Consider the following 27,079-nt stretch of genomic DNA (forward strand, 5'->3'; position numbering starts at 1 on the left):
TGGACGATGAAAAAAGACCAGAACTCTGGTCTTTTGACACCTACATCAGTACTTGGGACTATTCCTCAAGCCAGGGTTTTTCTGTTTGTCATTCACTCTCTTGAGTTTCCTAATTTTTAACCCAGATTACTTTTGAGTGTAAGACATAAATTAATATATAATTCTGAAAGTCAGTGATGTGCCATCTCTAGTTGTTACTTTTGAGTAGATGTTAAAATAATCATTCCTTGGCTAATAGAATTATTGCAGCATAACTTGTTATTTGGTTTACACTTTGGGTCTCTTTACTTATTAAAACCTATAATTTAATAATAAAATACCTAGATTAATTGTATGGTTATGCTAGTGGAGGTGGTACATTTCTTGATTTATAAGGCACATTATTTTTTTTTTAGCAGTTTTACAGTATCTGATGTGTTAGAAAATTGTAGTATTATGGTTGGTATATAGCACAAGCAAATATTTGTATACCATACCATCTAGGGTATTTACTTAAATTGCTTTTTTGGAAAATAATTCACTGGAAAGTCCAAAAGGCATTTACTGTGTATAACTTTCTGCCAGTTTTTTTTTCATTGCGCTGTTGTTGGTTACTTTGATATAAGAGACCATGTTTCCGTTAAATTATTGTCTTACTGGAGTGACATGTTTAGGTTCTGATTTGTGCACTAACTAAATCAGGGAAGCAAATTGCTAAATTAGAGGGGCAATAGCAGTAGAGACTTAAGCTGTGTATATTAATCATAAAGTTTTCTTAAACATTAATTTGGTTTTAAGTGTGACTTTGTATTATGCCATCCTCTTGACTCTAAAATTTCTGTATTTTTCCATGTCAGTATTACAAAAGAAAGAAAAAGAATGTACAGTATTATTTCTAAAAGCAGATTTTGTGGGTTTTGTTTTGTGAATTCAAATAATGAAGTGAATAATGTTCAGACAAAATTAGAACTTGCTTTAGGGCATAATCAATACAGTATAGCATTTTAACAAGCTTAGTGTATTTGGCAACTATGTATTGTGTAAGGTTTGCAAACATACTGATTCTATTACAATGCTAACTGTAGCAGCAAAATGTAACAATCTACTTAGTCAATAAACATAAAGCTCCTACTAAACCATAATTAAGTTTTCAGAAAAGTTATTAAAAACTATGAATAAAATATACTTTTACATTTCTCAGCAATAAAATGTATAGCTAATGAAACTTTACAGTGGTAGAAAAAATGATACTACATGGGATAAAATTCAGAATGAATTTTTACCATAAACACGTATACCAAATTAAGTTTCTGTACACGATTTATTTCTTTTCCTTTTTAACTTGTTTTGAAGGTAATTCTTAGTGTTGCAGAGTATAACAGCTGGGTAAGTGACCCAAAAGGACAAATGAGAATTTTCCCTGCTTTCCTGGAAGTCCAAGTAAAATGTTTCAAGGCTCTGCCTGCCTACATATACCCAGAACACAAAAGGTGCTCCACACAGTGACTGCACTTCCATTTCCAAACTGGGCCACCATGGCCAGGGTTCATCCCCAGCAGCATTAGAATGTAGCTGGGTAGAGTAGGCATCACCACTGAAACTCAGTATTCGTTATTTTTTTTTCTTTTCTTCCGTTTTCTTTTGTTTTCTTTCCTCCTTTCCCCTTCCCCCTCCCCTCCCCTTCCCTCCCCTCCCCTCTCCTCCTCTCCCCTCCCCTCCCCTCCCCTCCCCTCCCCTCCCCTCCCCTCCCCTCCCCTCCCCTCCCCTTTCTCTTCTCTTCTCTTCTCTTCTCTTCTCTTCTCTTCTCTTCTCTTCTCTTCTCTTCTCTTCTCTTCTCTTCTCTTCTCTATCCTCACCCGAGGATATTTTCCCATTGATTTTTAGGGAGAATAAAAGAAAGAGGGAAAAACATCGATGTGAGAGAAACACATCGATTGGTTGCCTCCCACACATGCCCTGACCAGGACCCAGGCAGGGAATGAGCCTATAACCAAGGTACATGCCCTTGACTGAAATCGAACCCAGGACCCTTTGGTCCACAGGCCGATGCTCTGCGCATGGAGCCAACCTGTCTAGGGCTCATTATTTCTTGATCCCTTTCCCAGTGCTCTTCCTAGTAAATAATTACACTTTGGTTCTGTGAGGAGAGCTAAAGTAAGCAGACTACGTACAAGCTGAAGGATTTCTGCTGGCATTTACTCGCAAACATACTACAGTTATACTTTTTATTTTTTGCATTGGGCACATGTACCTTATAGATGACCCATATGAACAGACAGCTGTCTTCCTTCTTTCCTCCTCCCCTGGAACTTGTAATATTTAAAGTAACTGATTTAACCCTAGTTGATTTGGCTCAGTGGATAGAGCATTGGCCCTTGGACTGAAGGGCCCCAGGTTCGATTCCAGTCAAGGGCACATACGTTGGTTGCAGGCTCAATCGCTGGCCCTGGTCGGAGCACATGTGGGAGGCAACCAATCTATGTGTCTTTCTAACATTGATGTTTCTCTCTCTGTGTGTCTCCTTCTTCCTCTCACTCTCTCTAAAAAAAAACAGTGGGAAAATATCCTCAGGTAAAAAAAAAAAATAATAATCCTATCTAATAAAGAGGGAATGTGCTAATGGACCCTCACACCATCGCAAAGATGGCAGCGCCCACAGCCAATAAGGAAGGAAGATGCTAATTGACTACCCCACCCTCAAAGATGGCGGCGCCCATAGCCAATAAGGAGGGAATATGCTAATTGACTGCCATGCCCTCAAAGATGGCGTGCCTGCCTCCGGAGTCCTCCAGTCCCCTCAGCCCCCCCAGCCGCCCAGGGCCAGCCCAAGGTGCAGGCAAGCCTCGGATGGCGGCTGCCCAGCCAATGCCTGAGGCGCAGGCAAGCCTCAGATGTCGGCTGCCCAGCTGCCCAGGGCCGGCCCAAGGTGCAGGCAAGCCTTGGGTGGTGGCTGCCCAGCCACCCAGGGCCGCCCAAGGCTCAGGTAACCAGGGCCAGCTGAGGTTTGAGCTTCTGGCAGTGGCAGCAACAGAGGTGTGATGGGGTGTTGCCTTCCCCTGATCGCTGGGTTGCTTCCCGCCCCTGAGGGCTCCCAGACTGTTAGAGGGGGCAGGCTGGGCTGAGGGCCCCCCTCCAGTGCCTGAATTTTCATGCACCGGGCCTCTAGTAATAATCCTATATAATAAAAGGGTAATATGCAAATTGACCCTAATGGCAGAATGACCAGAATGACCGCTGGACCAGTCACTATGAGGTGCACTCACCACCTCTTTGTCCCTTTCCCAGGCCTGCAGGCTCTGATTGCCTGATGGCCACCTGTGGTGGGGGCGGGGCCGGTAAGCGGGCGGGTACAGCCGACCACTTGTTCCCTTCCCCTGGCTGTCAGGCACTGATCACCCAATGGCGGAGGGTTAACTGGGGGTGGGTGGCGGCAGGGGGTGGGGCTGGCTGCAGGCAGCTGGGGAAGATGGCCCTGATCACAGGCCAGGTGTAGGGACTGTACCTGTGTACAAATTTTGTGCGCCAGGCCTCTATTAATCTTACTTAATAATAGACAAACATGTAAATTGACCGTACCTCCTCTACGCCACCAGCCAATCAGGAGTGATATGCAAATTAACCCAACAAAGATGGCGGTTAATTTGCATACTCAGCCATGGAGTGACAGGGGCGGGATGCTTGCGTCGTCGACGACACAGGTGTTCTGCCCCACCCCCGGTCTCTCAGGGCCTCTGACAGCGTGGGAAGGAGGGGCCAGAGCAGAAAGAGGTGGCTCCCAGAACGGAAAGGGGCTGGGCCGGAGTGGAAAGGCAGTGCCGGCAGCCAGGGAAAGGAAAGCCCATTCTAGCACGAATCTTTGTGCATCAGGCTTCTAGTAATAATAATAAAGTAACTGATTTAGTACAATGTCAAAAATGTCACTTCACCCGGTTGGGTTTTTCATTGCCCATGGTTTAGTGAGTGTATTTTTGTGTGTATTTAAATAATCTTTGGAATCTTGTTGTTTTTGCTGCTGGTCTTTATAAGGAAGTTTCTTCTCCCACACAGACCCCGCTTTCTCTCTCCTTCCATTAATCTTACTTTAAAAATGTGTGACAACTTTAAGACTTAATTTCTTGAATGGATTGAAAATACCACCTTTTCTTGACTACACTCAGAGGCTGTAAAACAAAATGTTGCTCAGTTTTGTAAGAGAATATTCTAATATAGTTTATATATTTTTGGAATTGAGTTTAGAATTCAAATACTTTACATCTGTATTCCAGAACATAGCTCCTCAACATAGAAGCACAGTGCCCTGTGCAGGGAAGTCACTCAAATTCCTCTGGTTTTGGGGTTTAACTATGGCTATTCCCAGATGGTGGAAGGTACGATGGTAGTTTGAGTGTTACTCAGTTTTTATGTTAAAATAAATAGTCCTTATTGGTTTGGTTTGGCCCCAGTCATGATACGCCCATTTCAGGAAGTCACAAAAGTGCACAAAATGAAGACAGAGTGCCTCTCCGCAGCCTGACAAAAGCTATTCCTTTGCAGAATGGTAGCTGCAGCGAAAGTAAATAAATGAATGGACAGCAATCACAGCCTAGTTGATGAAACTGTTCAATTAAAGCACAGGCATTTACATGGTGTAATTTCCCTAAATTGCCAATGAGCCCCTTTAGACACAACCAGTGTTCAAATTGATTTCAGCATTGATTTTGGCTGAAGCTGATAAATTTCTGCTTGTTAGTTAAAGTAATTTTGCAGAAGACTTTGTACTGCAGTATTGAAGTGTTCATTTAGCTGATGGTTAAAAGAGGAGTTATTTACAGAGGCCTCTACTGTTGTTCTGAGATGGGACAATTCCCCAATCATCTTTTACTTTTAATTTTTTAGGCTTCAGTATACCAATCAATAGGTGATTGAAACTGATTAAAACTTATCCAACCAGCTGCCTATGGCAGTTTAATTAGAAGCTGGATGATTCTTAAATTAAAGTTGTCTTATTTTCATTGCATTGCCATCTTCCAGAAGAGTAAGGGACTAACAATGCTTAAAACTTGAAGTTTGGCTTTGTTAATGTATTTCGCAAATGTTAACACAATAGCTATTTCTAAAGACAACTCAAAAATGTATTCAGATTACTTTGCCTTTTTAGAGATTAGAAGTAATAATATACATACTTGCTAGACAAGGTATATTTTTTCAGACAAAGGGATAACCTGTAGTATAATGAGATATATGAAAGAACAGCTATTTGTGATATATAACTTATTTCATAAACAAGATGAATGCCTAAGCTTTTTTTTTTTAATCTTCACCCAAGGACATGTCCATTGATTTTAGAGAGAGTGGGATGGGGAGGAGAGAGAGAGAGAGAGAGAGAGAGAGAGAGAGAGACAGACAGACAGACAGACAGACAGACAGACAGACATTGATCTGTTACTTCCTGCATGTGCCCTGACCGGGAATTGAACCCACAATCTTTTGGTGCATGGGACGATGCTCCAACCAACTGAGCCACACTGGCCAGAGCTGAACTTATTTTGTAAATACTGCAGTACAGGATGAAACTAGCCATCATAATATTCTATGTATCTCCTCACTGAAAGCTTTGAATTTATATTTTTCTGTTTTGAGGTCTAGATTAAAATCATTCTCCAATGAATTAAAAAAACAAATATTTTCATATAATTACATGTTAACTTTTGAACAATTTTGTGGGCAGGGTTATAGAAGAGAGATTGTTGCCTTTTTCTCCCAGGGACTCTTCCCCATACTAATTTTCTCTAGTGTGGGACAATTTCTTGAGTTTTTAATGGAAATGGGTTAATATTTCTGTCATAGGGGGCATATTACATCTGGTACTACAGGGAAGAAGAGAATAAATGGTTCACTTTCCAGAGGTGCATTTACTCTTTGACCCACTAGGGTCCTATTTAGTGTTCTAGGAGAGGTAATTTAGTAAATTGTACTCCAGTGGCCTGAAAAAGTTAATGCAACTCTGAAAAGTGAGTCATTCAATCGATTCTCCCTATTGCTTTTAAAAAATCAACACTGACCATATCCAGAGAACCTTTAAGACAACTGGAGTTAGAGGTTCTAGAAGCAGCCAGTTTTATCGGGACAGGCATTGGATTTGGCTTCAGAGAACCTGAACCTACTTCCCACTCCAGTGCTTATCAGATAAGAATCTTGAAGCAGTTAACCTCACCAAGCCTTCTTTCCTTACCTACAGAGTGGGGATAATGAGAATATACACCTTGCAAATGTGTATCAAAGAAAGTAGTAGCTTCTCTATATAAAACACTTTTTATAAACTATAAAGCACAATGGAACATTAGTTATTAATAGAAGGAAGTTTTCTGAAATAGCCATTTTTGTATTTGATTTTGGAAAGTGATTTATTAGCTTTCCACCAAGAAACTGTGAGCAGAAATTACATGCAGTGAAACCATTTCAGGAGAGAAGTTGCCTAGCTAGTTAATCCTGAAGGTATTCCTATTTTTCCCACATGTATTGCCTAACTACTCCATTTCTTTCTTTCATTCCTATCAGGCTTTATTTCTCTTGCCTCTCTGTTTTGTCCATTACATTTTTTCAGAACCTTTGATAAGAGATCACAGTGATTCTAGCCTCCTTGATCTCAAAGGCATTTAGGCCATATATTAAAAGACATTACTCTCGTTGATGTGGGGAGTGTTAAAGGCTTGAACCAGCCTGCACCAGTTTATGGAAGAAATATGGAAGCAGTGATGACCACATTAACTTTGAGGCAGGTATGGGAGTAAAAAGAGGTATATAACCAGAGTAAATAGAAAGCAGATGACATGAAAAAATGTAGGGTTATCATAACTTTTCTCTGATTGGAAATCTTTCTAACCCAGCCCAGTTCCCCATGTTGTATGTTAGGTTGGTTTGTGAGCCCTGTGTATGATCATCATCTTGAGAAAGTTGTTAATATCTGCAACCTAATAGCATGTTTAGTATGACACTTAAACTATCTGAGGGGTAGGGATGTTGTTTAACAACAGATTATTTTGCAATCAGTAGTCAAGCATCAGTAATGGGTTTTTAGGCAGAAGGAAGGTTGGCATAGACTGTTTGAACTAGTACAGCCTAAAAGCTTTTCACAACTGCTGTTGACTTTGGATTTTCTGTTTTAACAACTAGAGCCTGGCTAATGTGCTTATCTATTATAGAAGGCAACAACCGTCAGTGTTGCTTTCCCTGACACTATTTGAATTGTTTTTCTGTGGATGGCTATTTTTATATATGACATATTAGTAAAATCCTCCCAAAGAAAACTACGATAAGAACAAATTTCTAAAACGATTAAGCAGTAAAACACGTTTTCATTAACTAACACAGCTAGTTTACATTTGTTTACTGAAAACATGTTTTTGCATTAAAAGATGACATGCGGGATGTTAAACTAATCTCACAAGATAACAAAATATTTTGTCTTGTTTATATGTGCATGTATATACTCATACATTTATGCACTTCACTTTTATAAGGCAAAGAAGGGTACTAATGGTTTGGTATAGGTTTCAGAATTGCCTTCTAATCTTTTGGCATAATGTAATACAGCCAACTCTCAGGTTTCTTATTTTAAATAGAAAGTTCAAAATGTATCACCTCGCCCTAACCAGTTTGGCTCAGTGGATAGAGCGTCAGCCTGCGGACTGAAGGGTCCCAGGTTCGATTCCGGTCAAGGGCATGTACCTTGGTTGCGGGCACATCCCCAGCAGCGGATGTACAGGAGGCAGTTCATCGATATTTCTCTCTCATCGATGTTTCTAACTCTCTATCCCTCTCCCTTCCTCTCTGTAAAAAATTAATAAAATATATATTTTTTAAATGTATCACCTCATGCCAGGTATTTATCTCCTAGTGGTGCATTTAGCCCTTTAATTTCTACCATCCCCTTTCTTTTGGTTTTAAATTTCTTTTGTGCCAAGGCTATAAAGTCTGGAAATGGAAAAACTTCCAAGTTGGAGAAAGATTTCCATTGGTTATTCTAAATTTACCTAAAATCAAAGTTATCTTTCCCCCGCTTCCCCCCCCCCCCCCCAGAAAATAAATGAACTGTGATCTTAAGAGCAAGAAAACAGCATCTGTAAGTATGGAAACCAATGATCTTACATCATAATTGGCTTTAATGGATACCATATTTTTTTTAATAAGGAAGTAGATTTAGTTAATAATTAAATCTCAGCCCTGACTTGTTTGGCTCAGTGGATAGAGTGTCGGCCTGTGGACTGAAGGGTCCCAGGTTCAATTCTGGTCAAGGGCATATACTTTGGTTGCGGGCACATCCCCAGTAGGGGGTGTGCAGGAGGCAGCTGATCGATGTTTCTCTCTCATCGATATTTCTAACTCTCTATCCCTCTCCCTTCCTCTTTGTAAAAAATCAATAAAATATATTTTAAAAATAAAAAATAAAAAAATAATTAAATCTATAGCCAGTCTTAAATTTCTATGCTAACAAGAATTGAGAGTTGCATAGATAATGAAAATGGATGACCAATCAAAAATCTTACTTTAGACAATTAAACATCTATAATAATAAAAGTGTAATATGCTAATTAGACCAGACGTCCTTCCAGATGACCTTCCGGATGAAGCTGGGGCTGTGAGGGAAGCCTGGGTCCCAGGTGCCTGCTGGTGGCCGGAGGGAAGTCCAGGTACCGGGTGCCAGAAGGAAACTGGTGCCGGCAGCCAAGAGAAAGAAGGCCTACACTTGCATGAATTTCGTGCATTGGGCCTCTGGTTTTGTTATAACAAACCAGATCTCACAGAGGTTTCTCTTTCACCTTGTCTCCTTTCCTTTGTCCTGCCTCTGATGGACATCCTAGAATGGCATTCAAACAACAGAGATTTAGGGAATCCAGAATAATTCCACAAGTTGTGAAATAATTGCCTGAAAAACAGAGAACCAGTTTTATCCTTTAGGGAGAACCATTACTATGCCTGAAGCAAGCTAATAACATAAAGGCATTTGTAACTTTTATTTTAAAACAGGCTTTGCTTACCTTCATTCTTGCCTCCTACCTGTTCTCTAAGAGACCCAGGGGTCAAAATAAATAAACATCACATTCTTTCCTGTGTACCTAGAATAAGACCATTCCTTTCTAATTATAGCTTATTTCTTAAGCCAACTCTTAACTATTATTGCTATCACCATTTTAGTGACTGGATTATTTTCTTAGGTTTCCCATCCATTTAGAGAATTTTCCAACAATTGATAGCACTCTATAAATTATTCATAGAATAATTAGGACCCTCTTTTCACTAACCTTCTACAAAGTATGTTATGTGAGAAGTAGAACTTAAGTCAGTGGCATTTATCTGACATGGTATCCTAATATATAAAAACTCTGGGTCCGTCACATCCGCTACAACCGGGAGGCTCGACAGTTCGCCAGGCTGCGCGCGCAGCAGGCGAGCGGGCTGAACTCCTGACCTCTTAGAGAGAGAGAGAGGTGGGGCTAATCAGCAGTGGCAGTGGCTGCTGGTGAGGTTGGGAGAGAGAAGCAGGGTGATCAGGCTCTGCTTCTGTCTCCCTCGCCAGCAGCCAAGCCTCTTTCTCTCTCCCAGAGGTCAGCAGTTCAGCTGCTTGCCAGCAGCCTGGGGCAGCTGCTGATCAGCCCCACGTCTATGATCAGGCCCAGAGATAGGCCCGGAGATGCTGACTGGCATAGAAACCAACCAATCAGAACCAAAATCTGGTTGAATTGCAAGGAGCCAATGGCTGCCTAGGAAGCAGAGCTTTTGATACTGACTGGCATAGAAACCGACCAAATCTGGGTGAATTGAGAGGAGCCAATGGCTGCCTAGTAGGCGGGGCTTTTTACGCTCTGACTGGCATAGAAACCAACCAATCAGAACCAAATCTGGGTGAATTGTGAGGAGCCAATGGCTGCCTACGAGGCGGAGCTTTTGATGCTGACTGGCATAGAAACCAACCAATCAGAACCAAATTGGCTGGCAGAGGAGGGCAGTTGGGGGTGAGATCAGGCCAGCAGGGAGGGCAGTTAGGGGTGATCAGGCAGGCAGAGGCAGTTAGGGGCGATCAGGCCGGCAAGGAAGGGCAGTTGGGGGCGAGATCAGGCCAGCAGAGGAGGGCAGTTGGGGGCGATCAGGCCAGCAGGGGAGAGCAGTTGGAGGCGAGATCAGGCCGGCAGTGGAGGGCCGTTGGGGGCAACCAGGCCAGCAGGGGAGGGCAGTTGGTGGGGACCAGATCTGCAGGGGAGGGCAGTTGGGGGCCATCAGGCTGGCAGGGGAGGGCAGTTGGGGGTGGGCGATCAGGCCAGCAGGGAAGAGCAGTTGGGGGCGAGATCAGGCCGGCAGGGGAGGGCCATAGGGGGTGAGATCAAGCCGGCAAGGGAGGGCAGTTGGGGGCAACCAGGCCAGCAGGGGAGAGCAGTTGGTGGGGACCAGGCCTGCAGGGGAGGTCAGTTGGGGGCCATCAGGCCAGCAGGGGAGGGCATTTGGGGGCGAGATCAGGCCAGCAGGGGAGGGCAGTTGGGTCGGCAGGGGAGCAGTTAGGTGTAAATCAGGCCGGCAGGGGAGCGGTTAGGGGGTGATCAGGCTGGCAGGCAGAAGCGGTTAAGGGCAGTCAGGCAGGTGAGCAGTTAGGAGCCAGCAGTCCCGGATTGTGAGAGGGTGCAGGCTGTGCTGAGGGACACCCCCCCCCCCCAGTGCACGAATTTTGTGCACTGGGCCTTTAGTATGAAAAATTGCCCTGCTCCCTTCACAGGACAGGGGTAATATTGTCCTGTTAGTTTTCTTGATTAAAAGTTGTCATACATGCAATTACTATTGAGACTCTTGCTCCAAGAAGCAAAAAAGGGGGAAAGGTGTTTCCTTATTCATTTTGATGACTATTTTGCTAACAAATTGACATTTATAACATATATTATCAGTTATGCCAAAATATGAAATAATTACATTTGGATCAGAGGTCAGCTCCTCCTCACAATCACTAGAGAAGCATAGATACTCCCTATTATAAATAATTATTTCTGCTTATAATTTAATTTGATTAGAATGTATTCAGAAATTAACATGCAGAAAAGCACCATAGAAATTAGATGCCTACTTTAATTGTATGAGAGTTTACAAGCTTTATCAGAAAATATATGATGAGCTCTAGGTTATTTATTTTGTGAACAGGAGTCAGCTGGGACGATTCATATTCTTTTTTAGTTCTCCTAGAATTTGAAATTCTAAGCATAAATACTTTCAGTAAACATTGTGAAGTACAGTTGCAATTGATTTACGCATGACATAAACTTGTGTGGGAGTCCAGATGTTGGAATGTGAACACAGGTTGTTTCTCCCTTATGTCCTATGTGAATATAGGACTTTTTAACATTTTGTTTTAAAAATTTTCTTTTTCCTCCTTTCTCATTTTTAAAGATTCTTGGAGAAATTCAGTTTATTATTTGGAGTGATGTATCTTTTTTAAAAATCTCATTAGTATTTAGATGAAGGTATGCAAAACCTCTAGCCTTGTGTGTATTATACTAGTCCCACCTTTGAAATTTCAAAGAGCAGATATTAGGCTTAATTGCTTTTGTCCCAGGTATTACTTTTTAAACCAATCACATGTTTACTTGAATACCTATTCTCTCTAAGGTATTGCACTTGGCAGTATGGGAGATATAACAACAACATTCAGGGCCTCAGGGACACCATTCGCAGGGGTCTATTGCTGGCTTACTGCCTGTACCTTCTCGTCTCCTTTTCTGGTTCTTTCTCATCTTTCTGACTTCTAAATTTGGAGTTCCTCCGGTCCAGTCCTCAGGCCTTGTCTCTATTTAATGTAGCTCCTAAGAGAGCTTTTATAGTTTCATGCCTTCTAGGATCTTAGGTTAATGAAGCCCTGTCCTTGGTCCTGAACTGCAAGCTTATCTCTAATTACTAGTTGGATGTCAGATGTCTTTTAGGCATTTCAAAACCACCTAAAACTGAACTCTTGATTTCCTCTGAAACCTCCTTCTAGAGATCATCCAGTCTTAGTATATGGAAACTCTATTCTACAAGTTGCTCATGGCAGAAATTTTGCAGTCATTCTTAATCCTTTTTCTTGCAGATCACCAAATTTACCCACAAATCTGGTTGGCTCTTCCTCACAATTATTTTAAGAAGCCACCACTCTTTTCCTACCACCCTATTCCAAGCCACTATTATCTCTTGCTAGGATTATTACAGTAGCCTCCCAACTAGTCTCCCATTTTCTGTCCTTACTGCCCTATAGTGTTCTCTCTACCCAGCAGCCAAAATGATCTTTTTAAAATATGTATATGCTCTCCTTCCTCTCACCACGGCTTCTCATATCACTCAGAATAATAGTCTAATTCTTCACCATGGCCTAAATGGTACTACACATTCTGTCTTCCCATTACCTTCCTAACCTCATCTCTCACATTAGTCCCCTTGCTTATTCCACTTCCACACACATCAGACACACAGTTCCACTTTAGGGTGTTTGAACTAACTTACCATTTCCTCTGTCTGGAGTCCTCTTCTTCCAGATATTTAAATGTTGTGCTGCCTTACTGCTCACATGTAACCTGATAGAAGAGGCATCCCCTGACCTCCTCCACACCTCTATTATAAACAAACATACCCCTAATCTTGGTCACTGTCTATATGCTTACCTTTATTCCTTTTCACTGCTTACATTACCTGACATATTGTAATCAGAAAAAGTGACCTATATGTTACAGACTTTGTTGAGACCAGCTTTGTGCCCTAGTACATAAACAGTTTTTTAAAAAATAAATTTCTGTACCTGGAAATAATGGATATTTTCAGTTTGGTTGCTGAAGAGTTCCATATATGATCAGTGACCAGCCTGTTAATTGTGATGTTAAGATCTTCTGTACCTTACTAATTTTGATCTGATTGATCTGTTGATTACTGGGAGACATTCTGCCACTAAGTCTGTGGATTTGTCAAATTTTCCTTGTAATTCCGTCTGTAACATGTAGCTCACTTTTTCTGACTGCAATACAATTAGTGTAGAAATCAATAATAAGTTAACCTCATATTTGGAAACTAATATGCATACATCTAAATAACCTATGGGTTATATAATACAGCATAGTGGAAATAAAAATATTTACAATTGAATATTAAAGAAATACCATATATGAAAACTCATGAATGCAATCAAAGTCATACTTAAAGGATAGTTTTTTTGTGTGTGTATTAGAAAAGAATAATTGGATATTAATAGGCTCAGCAAATACCTGAAGAATTATTTTTAAAAGGGAAAGTGTTAAACCCAAAGGAAGTGGAAGGAAAGAAACACTGAAGAAAAAAAATTAATGAAATTAAAATTTAAGAAACAATTCAAGAAAACCAATAACTGGTTTCTAGGAAAAACTGATCAAATATCACAGAGATAACATACAAAATTAGGATTAAAAAAGGCTAATGGGAGGGGAGGGGGAATAGGAGAAATGTGGTCAAAAAGTACAAATTTTCAGCTATAATAGAAGTAAATATAGAAGATGCAATATATAGCATGGTGACCATAGTTAACACTGCTATATGATAAATAGGATGTTGTTTTGCTTTCTCTTTTTATTGTATCTATAGGAGATGATAGATGTTAACTAAACTTATAGCAGGAATCATTTTACACTATATATAATTAAAACCATTATGCTGTACACCTTAAACTTATACAGTGATGTGTGTCAATTATATCTCAATAAAACTGGTGGGGGGGATATATTTCTAGACAGAGCAGAAAATTTTAAAATACGAGGATACAGTGAATACGTTTATAAAAATAAACTTGAAAACAGAAAGTGGACACTTTTTTGAAAATCTTAAAACTGTCTTAAGAAAAATTTAAAAAACAAACAAAAATAAACCTATAACAATTAAGAAAATTTATTCATTCAGTCAATAAATATTTATAAAAATGTGCCCAGCACAGTTTCAGACACAGGAGATACAAACAAAAAAACAAAAAAAAGAAAAGAAAAGATAATAGTCCAGGTTTTCATGGAGCCTGCTTTCTAGTGGTGGGAGACAGATAATTAATAAATTAGCTATTGATGAGTTCTGTAAAGAATAAAGAAAGGGTGACTGAGCTTTTTTATATAGGAGACTGAAAGATATACATTGGACATGAAGGAAGTATCCTCCAAGTGGATATTGGAGGAAGAGTGGTTCTGGCTTGAGGAGTAGGTGCAAAGGGCCTGAGGAAGGATCATGTTTGGTAGAGCAGAGTAAGTATTGGGCATAAAGGAGATTGGCAGAAGCAGGGATTGGTGAGGTGACCATGAAATCCTTGTAAGGACTCTTGATTCGGCAACTAGAAATATACCCAAATGGGAATGATAACAACTTCTACTTATGTTATATATCAATTATACCTGAATAAAACTGGTGGGGGGTGGATAACCCATGTTCATAAGATTATGGAATTAATTAAATGTATGTAGAATTTTTTTGTAAAAACCATTCAAGTGAGAGATTTCTGTTTCATCCGGAAGTAATAAACATATCTTGAATAATTATTAAATAGAGAACACCTATCAAGGGCCAGGGCTTGGACAAAGCTGAAAGAATACAAAGATGATTAAGACATGGCAGTACTCATTGCCCAGTATGGGAGACAGACTCAAACAATATTTCTGCATTGTGCTCTAGGAGCTATAACAGAGCTACTAAAGCCTGAAGACTAGGAGAGGCCTCAAAATTTTACAACACAAGTTTGAACTGTGTGAATCCACTTATATGTAGACTAGAGGCCGGTGCACGAAATTCGTGCATGGGGGCGGGGAGGGAGGGTGTCCCTTAGCCCAACCTGCACCCTCTCCAATCTGGGACCCCTTGAAGGATGTCCAACTGCCCGATTAGACCCAATCCCAGTGGGATCGGGCCTAAACGGGCAGTCGGACATCCCTCTCACAATCCAGGACTGCTGGCTCCCAACTGCTCGCCTGCCTGCCTTCCTGATTGCCCCTAACCGCTTCTGCCTGCCAGCCTGATCACCCCCTAACCACTCTGCTGCCAGCCTGATTGATGTCTAACTGCTCCCCTGCCAGCCTGTTTGCCCCCAACTTCCCTCCTCTGTCGGCCTGGTCACCCCTAACTGCCCTCCCCTGCAGGGTTGATCGCCTCCAACTGCCCTCCCTTGCAGGCCTGGTCCCTCTCAACTGCCCTCCCTTGCAGGCCTGGTGCCTCCCAACTGCCCTCCCTTGCTAGCCATCTTGTGGTGGCCATCTTGTGTCCATATAGAGGCAGGATCTTTGACCACATGGGGGCAGCCACATTGTGTGTTGGAGTGATGGTCAATCTGCATATTACTCTTTTATTAGATAGGATAGAGGCCTGGTACACAGGTGGGGCCAGCTGGTTTGCCCTGAAGGGTGTCCTGGATCAGGATGGGGGTTCCCTTGGGGTGTGGGGCAGCCTGAGCGAGGGGCCTGTGGTGGTTTGCAGGCCAGCCACGCCCCCTTGCGACCCAAGCAGAGGCCCTGGTATCTGGGGTTTATGTATCTTCTATAATTGAAACTTTGTAGCCTGGAGTGGAGGCCTGGGCCAGCCAGGGTGTGCAGAAAGCTTTGCTTCTTCCATTGCCGGGGGCAACCCAAGCCTCCCGCTCTTTCCAGCTCCGTGGCTGCCGCCATTTCTGTATGGATTTGTTTACCTTCTATAATTGAAACTTTGTAGCCTTGAGTGGAGGCTTAGGCCAGCAAGGGCAGGTGGAAAGCTTGGCTTCCTCCATTGCCTGGGAAACCCAAGCCTCCCTCCTGCTTTCTGTGGCTGTAGCCATCTTGGTTATGTTTATTTGCATACTCGCTCTGATTGGCTGGTGGGCGTGGCTGGTGGGCATGGCTTGTGGGTGTAGCGGAATGAGGGTTAATTTGCATATTACTCTTTTATTAGGTAGGATTCTTTTTCCAATAAATACCTGTACTGTATTTGATCCACAGTTGGGAGTCCAAAGATGTGGAGGGTCAACTGTATGGATTGTTCTATGCCATCTATACTAATAAAAGGGTAATATCTCCTTCCAAGAGACCTTCCAGACATCCTTCCGGACAAAGCCATGGTGGCGGGGCTGAAGCAGAAGTGGTTAGGGGCAATCAGGCCAGGATGGGAGGGCAGTTGGGGGTGATCAGGCCGGCGGGGGGGGGGGGGCAGTTGGGGGGGAGCAGGCCAGCAGGGGGGTTAGTTGGGGGCGAGAAGGCCGGCGGGGGGGGGGAGGGCATTTGGGGGCAAGCAGGTCAGCAGGCAGAGTGGTTAGGGGCGATCAGGCAGGCAGGCAGGTGAGCAGTTAGGAGCCAGTGGTCTTGGATTGCGAGAGGGATGTCCAACTGCCGGTTTAGGCCCAATTCCACAGGGATCGGGCCTAAACTGGCAGTCGGACATCCCCCAAGGGGTCCCAGATTGGAGAAAGTGCAGGCCGGGCTGAGGGTCACACCACACCACACCACACACCCCCTGTGCACAAATTTTGTGCACCGGGCCACTAGTTTTACATAAGGGACTTGAGCATCCATGGGTTTTGGTATCCATGGATGTCCTGGAGCCAATCTCCCTGGGATACTGAGGGTAGTTAAGTTTTTGGGAAGTCAAAAGTTATACATGGGTTTTCGAATGTGTAGTAGGTAGGCACCCCCAACTCCCCATGTTGTTCAAGAGTCAACTGTGTATTAAATAAAGGCATATGGATTCTTTTTAGGGTAGCTTATATATTTTTATTTATTTAACCTAAGGAGAAGGATAAATGTAGGTTCTCATTTAGCCATTTTGATAGTTAGATGGCATTTCTGCTGAGATGAACACCTGAATGTGACATTGACCACAACTCTCTGTACTATAGATAAATTATAGTAGTGGACAAGAGGTAAACATGGTAAGAAATCTAGAATTTGAAACATGGTATAACCATAGCATGTCAGATGGCTATTTTAATTCTTTGTCTTCAAAGTTGGTTCAACATGAAGTAATTCTACCAGTTTTTCTTAATAAATGATATATTGCAGCCATTTGCCAGTCTTCATCATTAAAGCTAACTTGCTGCTTTAGTCTATTTTATCAGGTTCTACTCTCAAAACACCTGTCTACCTTGTAAACTTCATAGTTTCTTAAAATAGAATGCATGCCAGCGCTGTCTTCAATACTTTACCTGTTATCTCATTGAATCCTCACAACTCGATAACGTAGGGACCGATTTCCCCATTCCAGACTTGAGACAACTGAGACGCAGTGAGGTTTACTAACAGTCCAGGTTCACACTGTTAGGAAGTGCAGAGCTGGGATCAGAACCCCAGGAGTGACTCCAGAGCCTACACCAGCTTCACTCCTTGCCTGTCAAGCTAGGTTGGCAGTGATTGCAGAATACTTCATTGCCTGCAGAGATTCAGATGTCATGGTCCTTAGTCTGATTGAAATAGGTCAGCACGTTTATAAATTTTGAATTATGAGTTTCCCTGTTTCAGAACACAATGAAGAAAACATAAACATCACTGCATATTTCCTTTAGGTGCTAAAATACGTGTATTCTGCCACAGTCCCATTCGTGGCTTTGTCATTTACTGCGTGAGTTTGGACAAGTTTTTTAACCTGGGTTTTGGGTGTTTTCACTCTAAGAAGAAAGGATTAAACTAGACAATTCTCTATATTTCCTACTGACTCAGTAAATTTTCTGTTCTGTACTCTATGAGAATTAAAGGTTGATATCCACTTTTTTGTCAGTCATTTAGAACCTATTGCTCCAAATGAAAAGAAAAAGTATGGATAGTAAGTGTTCTTCTCTTTTGTTGGGTTCTTTGTTATTTCAAATACTCAAAAAGTTTATACCAAGGTACTAGCTTTTGCCATCCTAAAGTGTATATGTTGTGTGCTCAGTTTTAAGGGCTGGGAATATTCCCTGAAGGTCTGTGCTTGTTTGAAAACAAAATGGAACACTCAAGTCTAAGCACTAAAAATATCTCATAAAATGCTTCCTCCATGCACTCATTGGAACAGGTAATTACTGTGGCAACAACAAACTAATTTGAAGTGTTAGCTGTTAATTAAAAGAATGCAGAGGTGTATAGTTGTCTTTTGGTGTAACCAGAGCCTCCATTCAAACTTCATTAATCACTTTACAGTTAATGTGTTGAGGAAGGTCAAGACAATTGGGATGCAGTATCCGTTGAAAGTAAACAAATTCCTTTTCTCCAGGTGGAATGCCATTTGCAAAGTTAAGGTGCATACTCCACTTTACCTGGCAATGCCTTTGTCATCCACTTCTCCTTGATGATTAAATGTTAAGTTGGTACTGTCATTACACTGTAAACCAAACCACACTGCATCTTTGTTGCTCGAAATCGAACCCAAACTTCCATGGATGAATTAGCGTGCATCATAATTAAATTATCAAGCGTCTCCTTTTATTTCACTTGGAAATAGGAGACCTTTCTTTTAGAAAAGAGATCATCTTTCTTGACAAGCTCATTAAGTTGCCAAACTGTTCAGTCTGGTATATATTAGACTATCTGCTAACCACTTACTTATCGCTGCTGTTGGTCTCAAAAACCCTGGTGTTGCTTATTGTCCTAAGTAGCAACACTGTTTTTTTTATGACTTTTGAATCGTTGTGTATGCATTCAACTATTAGTCTTCACATTTGAGTCTTTGGTTAGTGATTCTAATATAGAGTATTTTTTACTCTGTGATATGTAAGAGGAAAAATAATATATATATCATTATTAAATTTTACATATTATATTACCTACTAGAAGCCCAGTGCACGAAATTCTTGCACTTGGGGAGGGGGGTGTCCCTCAGCCCGGCCTGCACTCTCTCACAGTCTGGGAGCCCTTGCGGGATGTCCTCCTGTGGGAGCGCACTGACCACCAGGGGGCAGCTCCTGTGTTGGGCGTCTGCCCCCTAGTGATCAGTGCGCATTATAGCGACCAGTCGCTCTGCCATTGGGTTGATTTGCATATTAGCCTTTTATTATATAGGATATTTACATGGAATAAATTCCTTCAAATCACATTTTAAATTAGCTTAGTCCAGCAACATCTCTGTCAGGCACTGAGGAAAATTACAGTGTATATCTTTATACATCAATTTATTACCTGAATTCAGATATATAATGAATCAAATCATAGTCTGAAATGTAGTTTCATGTTGTAAAAGTCTGATATTAACATCAATAGTAAAGTAAGTGGTTATTCGTTCTAAACCCTTTATGGTATAAGAGTTCTTACAAAACATTTCTTTATATAAAGTGTAAAAAATTTTAAATCATTCAAGTTTTATAAACTTGATAGTATTTGTATATACTAGGGAGGTTGATATTTAGACAAAGTCTGTAGATACTTTTTCAGATTAAAATGAACAATGCCAATTTTTATAATCTTGTTTTTCATTTAAATAAGATATAATTTCTCTATAATTAATTCATAAAATAAAACCTAAGTTTACCTTCCAAAATTGGTTCAACCTTTGTCCACTCAAGTAGGAAAAACAGAATGAATTTTTTATAACACTCATATATGGATATGTAGATACAATTACATGTTTTGTGCTATTTTACCTGAATTTATAACATTTTATATATGAAAAGTTATAAATACTTGTGGGTTCTTAGTAACTAAATTATCTCTATAAGTCTGTCACTTTAAAAATACTTATCAGTGATTGTACAGCTATGTAAATTTTCTAAAAATCATTGAATTGTGCACTTTAAAACAAGTGAATTTTGTCATATATAATTATGCCTCAATAAAACTGCTTAAAATTTTGTCAGAACAACCACACAAGTATTTCTGCCAAAACAACAGAAAATAATATTTTCATTTGATCATAGTGAAATGCATATTTTGTTTTTGTTTTAAGGAATGAGCAATTTTTTGCAACCGTTTATGATAATGGATGTTAACTAGACTTATCAGGGTGATTCTTTTACAATATGCATAAGCAAATATCACATCATTATGTTATATACCTGAAATTAATGTAATGTTACATGTCGGTGATATCTCAAAAGAAATAAAATAATAAGTATGTTTTACTATTAGGTTATTATCAAGTAAAAATTGGGAGCCTGGTAAATTTTGCAACTTGGCAGCTGAGGACAGGGAATTCCTGGCAAGGGAAATTACATTCCTCCACAAGTTTTCTACCCCACTCACATGTTAGCACTAGCCAGGTGAGAGGAAGAACAATCCAATCTTGGCTAATGTGCAAAATCCTCTATGGAACAAGACTTTAATTCTTCCAAAATAATCTTTCTTTATACTTTTATGGACTTGCAGTAGCAGTGTTTGTTCATGTTGTGTGGTTCATTGTGAAATTTTTATATAAGGCAGGCTGTTTCTGGATAATGGTCAGAATATACAGTCCTTACAGTACACATATGAAAGGCCACATTTCATCTATACTAATAAAAGCGTAATATACTAATTAGACTGGGAGACCTTCCGGATGTTCTTCTGGACAAAGCCGTGGTGGCGGGGCCGAGGTAGAGGCAGTTAGAGGCCAAGAGGGGAGGGCAGCTGTGGGTGATCAGGCCAGGATGGGACGGCAGTTGTGGGTGATTAGGCCAGTGGGGGAGCCGTTGGGGGTGATCTGGCAGGGGGGTGGGCAGTTGGGGGTGAGCAGACCAGCAGGGGGGCCAGTTGGGGGTGATCAGGACAGCGGGGGGAGGGGCAGTTTGGAGTGAGCAGGCCAGCAGAGGGGCAGTTGGGGGCGAGCAGGCCAGCAGGGGGGGACAGTTGGGGGTGAGCAGGCCGGCAGGCAGAGTGGTTAGGGGCAATCAGGCAGGCAGGCAGGCAAGCAGGTGAGCAGCTAGGAGCCAGCAGTCCTGAATTGTGAGAGGGATGTCCGACTGCCGGTTTAGGTCCGATTCCTGTAAACCAGCAGTCGGACATCCTTCGAGGGGTCCCAGATTAGAGAGGGTGCAGGCCGGGCTGAGGGATAACCACCACCACCCCCCCCCCCCGTGCACGAATTTCGTGCACCAGGCCTCTAGTTTAAACATAAAAAGGTCTTGATGAGATCATGGTTTTTATTTCTGCAAACCTTATTCTCTTTTTCATAAATGAATGTATTCATATTCCTTGACTTGTAGTTATTTCACTGTATCATACATATGAGTTTGTCTCTCTTTTGAAGCTTTTTCAATATTGAGAGATGCCAGCTTTAGGAAACCACATACTTGAGTCTTATAACCCTGTGACTTCTTATATGAATTTATATCTATCTTAAGCCATAGCTAATTCCATGTAGTTTTGAGTTTATTTTGATTAAATGTGGGAATATAGTTGATTTGTATATATAATTGAAATAAACAAAAGGAAAACCTCCCTTTTTTATGGCTCTGTATAATGCTTAGCAGAACTGTAGGACTTCTCTCTCATTCTCTCTCAGCTTCTCACTCTGACAGTACGCTGTAAAGCAAGCATGTCAAACTCGAGGCCCACAGGTTGCATGCTTCGTTTATTTGGCCCGTATTAGCCTTTGAGTTTGACATGCTTGCCATAAAGGATCTAGGGCTAGAATACTTGGATTTGAGGTCTAGTTCTGCCACTTTCTGACTTTGTGCCATTAGACAAACTACTTCTCTGTGCTTCAAAGTTCTTATCTTTAAGGAGATAATAATGACAGCATTACCTCAGAGGGTTATTTTAAGGTAAGGTATAATTAATCGTTTTGTAAACCATTAAGCTCAATAGAAATGTAAATTACTAATGTTATTAGTATTCTTTGAAAGTATCATATATCCTATTGCTGCAGGTGTGTCCAGATTTACATATATGTCCTTAACTATTTTCTAGGTTGTTTAGTGAACCCAAGTAATTTTGTTTGTTTTTCTTCCCATAGAGCATATCATGTCCCAAGTGGGAAAATACTAGCTGTAAAGGTAAGTACTGGATACATTTCATGAAATTCATGATATTCTTGATGCTCATCACTTTTTCTCCACTCGCACCCCCCATGTTCAGCTTGAGTTACAGGTAGTGATAAAAAGGAAATGAAATGGTTTTAGGTTTGGATTCGGAGGTGGAAGCTGTAGCAGTGTTGTGACATTCAAGCTCCTAACGGTTGTGCTGCTTTTAAGTTGAACTTGTTGCCTTATCTGAACCCAGGTACTTTCACTTCAACACTTTGATACATGTATTTCTCGCTAATAAGGATTCCTTCCCTGTGTCTCCAGCTATCAAAATCCTTAACATCCTTCAAGGGTCAGCTCCAAAGCCACTCTGTTGGACTTACGTAGATAAATAGTCACTTCTGGTTTATCTATCACTTTCTCACTTTCTACTTTGACTCTCTAGAATTCTCTGTATTTCTTATGGGTCACATGCTGCCTTGTTGTTTGCTGTTAGTATACATGTATGTTTCCCCTATCATATTGAAATCTCCTGGTAAATAGAGAACAGCTCTTATCTTGTTTTACTCACTGATTCATGCGGAGCATTGCACAAAGAGCTTGGTGCAGAGTGCTGTATGTAATGACTAGATGTTCAACACATAATTTGTTGAATGACTGACTAAATAAATACATTTTGTTCTTTTGTTTTGGGGTGTGTGTGTATTTTTTTCCAGTTTACTCATTCATCTTTTGAAGTAACATCTTGAAAGCAGGTTCAACTCGCATACAAAATATCCCATAGTGTTCTTTGTATGGACCATTGCTCTCAGCCAGAGTATTTCTTAGCTTTTTTTATATATATATTAAAGGGTGAAATGAAAGGTTAGCGCATCTGATCTTTTCCTGACCCTCTCCTGACTTTTGTGTGACTTCAAGCATGTCACTTGAACCTCTCAGTGACCTCAGCTGTGAAACGGGGCTGCCTGGTGTCACAGAGGGATTGTGAAGAGCAGCAAATCACAGGCCTTGTCTAAACAGAATCACCTGCAGGGCTCTGATGCCGGCATAGAATGATGAGGGAAATTTAATTTCCCAAGCCAAGTAGTCAGTTGGACCCATACTTTGAATATCTGTGGGAGCAATTAGATAAAAATCTTGAAAATCTATTACTGTTCCTACTCAAAATATTTTTAATTTTTATACTTCTAAATGTTTTCATTTTTTAGACAAAATGAAACAACTATATTGTAATATTTCCCTTTTCAGACATTAAAGGTGGGAAACTATCACTTCAGATATTTTTAAAAGCAAGTTGAATTTTGGGAAGAATAGAAGTACCTTGAATTTTTCATTTTATAGTACTGAATTTAGAAAAATTTATGCCTCAAAGAGAGCATTTTGAAAATGATACTAATCATTTTTTAAAGATAAGTATTTGACTGTAGTATGTAACTCATGAAATGTGTTTCTAATTAGCTTTTGGGGACAGGGAGTGGTATAGGTAAGCAAAACAATTGCAAACAAATAGAGCAGAAAACAAATAAAAATAGTGTTAGTCATCTCGAAAATAGAACCTTTTTATAAAACCTTTCAGTGTATTTTATAAAACCTTTCAAAGAGTAGAGGTTAATAGATTTCCCAGTATTATTTATTTTCTAATTGGGAAAAAACATCCATTTAACAGTAAATTTCTTAGCATTGTATGTAGCATGTGCTGATTATCATTCTTTGACTGTGTTTGGGTTTCTGCTGCTTTTAAACTAGCATTTAAATGGACCATTTGATTAATCATTTGTATACTGACTGTAATCCTCCCAAATTTCCTTTCTGAATTGTACATACTGTAAAAGACAATTATGTTGCCACAGATTAAATAAGCGAATTAAAACAGAATAGCGGCTTAATTTGACCTGTGATTTTGCTCTCCTTCCCTTTAGTGGAGCATGTGCCACTCCAGCAAATAAATGAAGTCATCCATGACAGGTTGTGATGAATTGCCGTATTTATACTGTATATTTTAATAGCCTCACACTAATTTAAATTGAGCACAGAGTAAATTATAATTCAGTCACTTGACTGCTTATATTTAACTTGACAACTCATCCTTATTTGTCCTGGAGGTGTAGCGAAGAGCAGGGAAAGGCACTCAGGTATTTCAGTTTCTCACTTAACCCTTTCTCCATGAAATTCTTCATGTTCGGAGTCTCTCCAGTTTGAGAAATTTAGCTCTTCCTATGGAGAAAAATAGTAGTAGGAGTAATAATAATAATAATAAAAACTCAGGGAGTCTATCCTTTGCTTGTACTTCAAACAGAACATTAGTATTTCCATGCCTTTTCCCATTACCTTCAAATAAGGAATTGGACTTGTTTATTTTTCACAGTTTTAAAGCTCACTCACAGGAATGCCCAAGGGAAAGAGAATTAACCTTCCACCTAGAGTGTCAAGTCTCCCTGAAAATAGAAGAGCATTTCAGTAATTATTTTAAGGTGAATTTTAATCTCCCTCTCAAGTTCCCAGAAATTACTTTATTCACTTTTCTACCATTATAGAATCTCCACTGTTCTGCACTATAGCAAATACCAAGGATGATCAAGACCTATGAGAGTACAGTATTACTTGCTACATTTTAGGTCAAAGTGGCACTTTTATTTACTTTGGTGTTTATATGTTTGGTTTTATTTATTTATTTTTAAATATATATAAATTTTTTTATTGATTTCAGAGAGGAAGGGAGAAGGAGAGAGAGATAGAAACATCAATGGTGAGAGAGAATCATTAATTGGCTGCCTCCTGCATGCTCCTCACTGGGATCGAGCCTGCAACCCAGGCATGTGCCCTGACTGGGAATTGAACCGTGACGTCCTGGTTCATAGGTTGATGCTCAACCACTGAGCCACTCCAGTTGGGCTATTCCCTATACTTGACATGGTGGTTTTAAATTCAGCTGTAGAAATCAAGCAATCCATCCCTTCTTCTCTAGAAACAGCACCTTACTTAGAGCATTATGGTTGTAAGGCACACTTTAATTAAATCCCACATCACTTAATGGCCACTACCGTAAGATCCTATACAGCAAGCATGTCAAACTCAAAGGCTAACATGGGCCAAATAAACGAGGCATGCGGCCTGCAGGTTTGACATTCTTGCTATACAGGGTGCTGGGCGTGAGGGAGGGAGCTAGAGAAAGATGTACAAGACTCACCCTTTGCCCTTGAGGAGCTCACAACCACTCTTTATTCTTTAGACTTCTGTTTTTAGAAGATGAGGTATGAATGCTAAAGCTAAATGTGGTAAGGGAAAAAATAAAGGACCAAAGCTAGAGATAAATTCTGAGGGAGGGCTTTGGGGCTGGCTTCCTGAGATGGTGGCAGCATTCCAGCTGGGCCTAAAAGATAGAAAAGATTTTATGATCAATGACTGTGGAGTAGAGAGAGGAAGCTCACCTCAAGTGGAAGGAACAGCAGAGCAAAGACTGGAAGTAGAGAAAGCACAGGACATGTGTGGATCAGTAAAAATCATCTGGTTTCACATGAGGATTGAATTTGTGATGGGGAGTAGTAGGAGGAGCTAGAATAACAAGTTGGAGCTAGACTGTAGAAGAAGTCCTTGAATGTCATGCTAGAATTGTAACTTTATGCTAGGCCATGGGAGCCCAATTAAGATTTTTGATCAAGTGGACAATACGTTTACAGCCAGTAGTGTGAGTTTAATTCCAATGTGTTGGCTAGCCCTGTGCAATTATGTCATTTATTGAGTGTGTGCTTGGAGATGCAATATAGCGTAGCAGTCATACTAAGTACTGAGTACAGTCAGACCTCCGTTCTCCAATATCACCCATCTCAATTTACTTCTCAACCCAATAATACTTTCATGCTGATACCTGTATGATCAGTCATGAGTGTCTCTCAGGTGACAAAGGAGAGAATGCTTGAGTATGGGTCAGTTTACCCCTAAACCTTACATTGTTAACATCTCAAGAAATTGTGCTGTGAATATTTTCATATTTTTTGCTTTGGTTGCTGTTTATTTTTATTAAATTTTCAATTTTTACTCTATATTTCACTTCCTTTTTAACTTTTCACTTACATTTCATGTCCTTTTTGTTTTTAAAATATGTATTTATAGATTAAGCAGTATATTAGACATGTATGTAAGAATGGTTAAAACAGGGAATCACTTGGGTGTCTGGAATGGATTAATTCAATTTACATTATTTCTAATGGGAAAAATGATTCGGTTTCGAACAGCCTTCTGGAATGAATTGAACCAAGGTTCCACTGTAAATGTATTTTTGAAATCTTAAATAAGTGGTTCTCAACCTTATTGTGGGTTAGAATTCACCTGACAAGTTGTTGTTGTTTTTAAATGCTAAGAGGTGGGTCTGCCCTCAGAGATTTTGATTACATTATGCCTATGTATCATCAGTATTTATTTAAAGTGCCCTGAGATATTTATGAAAATAACTTTAAATAAAGATAATTATAATATGAGGCCAGGTTTGAGATCTGCTGCTTTAAAGTAAATAATAACTTCATTCCATTTACTAGTTTTTTTAGGATGAAAGATTCCCTGTACTTGACATGGTGGTGTGAATAGATCTAATAGTTTATGGCAGTGGTCGGCAAACTCATTAGTCAACAGAGCCAAATATCAACAGTACAAAGATTGAAATTTCTTTTGAGAGCCAAATTTTTTAAACTTAAACTATATAGGTAGGTACATTGTTATTAACTTCATTAGGGTACTCCTAAGCTGGCCTTTGCTAAAAACTCAAGGGGCCAAAGAGCAGCATGTGGCTCGAAGCCGCAGTTTGTCGACCACTGGTTTATGGCATAGACTTGAAACACTAGATGAATTTATTTTGTTGCTAAGTTTTATACAGGAACAAAAATGTAAGTGAATATTGTTGGCAAAATGACTATTGATCTGGAGAAGTGTTTCTTGGCAGTTTTGTATTACACTTACAGGCTGGTTTAGTGAGAGCTTTTATAAATAACCCTAAAGCAAACTCTTGATAGAAACTGGCTATGCCTTTTTTATTTTTTTCCCCTCCCCCAAATGGATGTCATTACTATAAAATGTGTTTTAGAATTAGCCTCTTCTTTCCTTGCTCTATCAGCAGTTTGCAATTTATAATTTATGGATTTTTTTCCCTCTAGTATGATTATATATATTTTGCAGTTGTAATACAAAATGTAGTTCAGTGTTGGATGGTGTGTAACTACTGCTGTCATGGTAATCCTAGGTGTTCAGTTTTTATCTAGA

The 27,079-nt window shown here is 40.3% G+C and overlaps 1 protein-coding gene across 3 annotated transcripts in view; it reads left to right on the plus strand.

Annotated features, from left to right (window-relative positions):
- The window catches only part of MAP2K5 (mitogen-activated protein kinase kinase 5), a 269,269-nt gene that overhangs the window by 71,013 nt on the left and 171,177 nt on the right, over nucleotides 1–27,079 (plus strand). For all 3 annotated transcript variants that reach the window (XM_079768368.1, XM_079768369.1, XM_079768370.1), the window contains exon 9: nucleotides 21,820–21,859. In XM_079768368.1, coding sequence (XP_079624494.1) covers nucleotides 21,820–21,859 — 40 coding nt within the window. The remainder of the gene's footprint in view (nucleotides 1–21,819; nucleotides 21,860–27,079) is intronic.

This window comes from Cnephaeus nilssonii, assembly GCF_951640355.1.
Source record: "Cnephaeus nilssonii genome assembly, chromosome: 4".
Taxonomy (NCBI): domain Eukaryota; kingdom Metazoa; phylum Chordata; class Mammalia; order Chiroptera; family Vespertilionidae; genus Cnephaeus; species Cnephaeus nilssonii.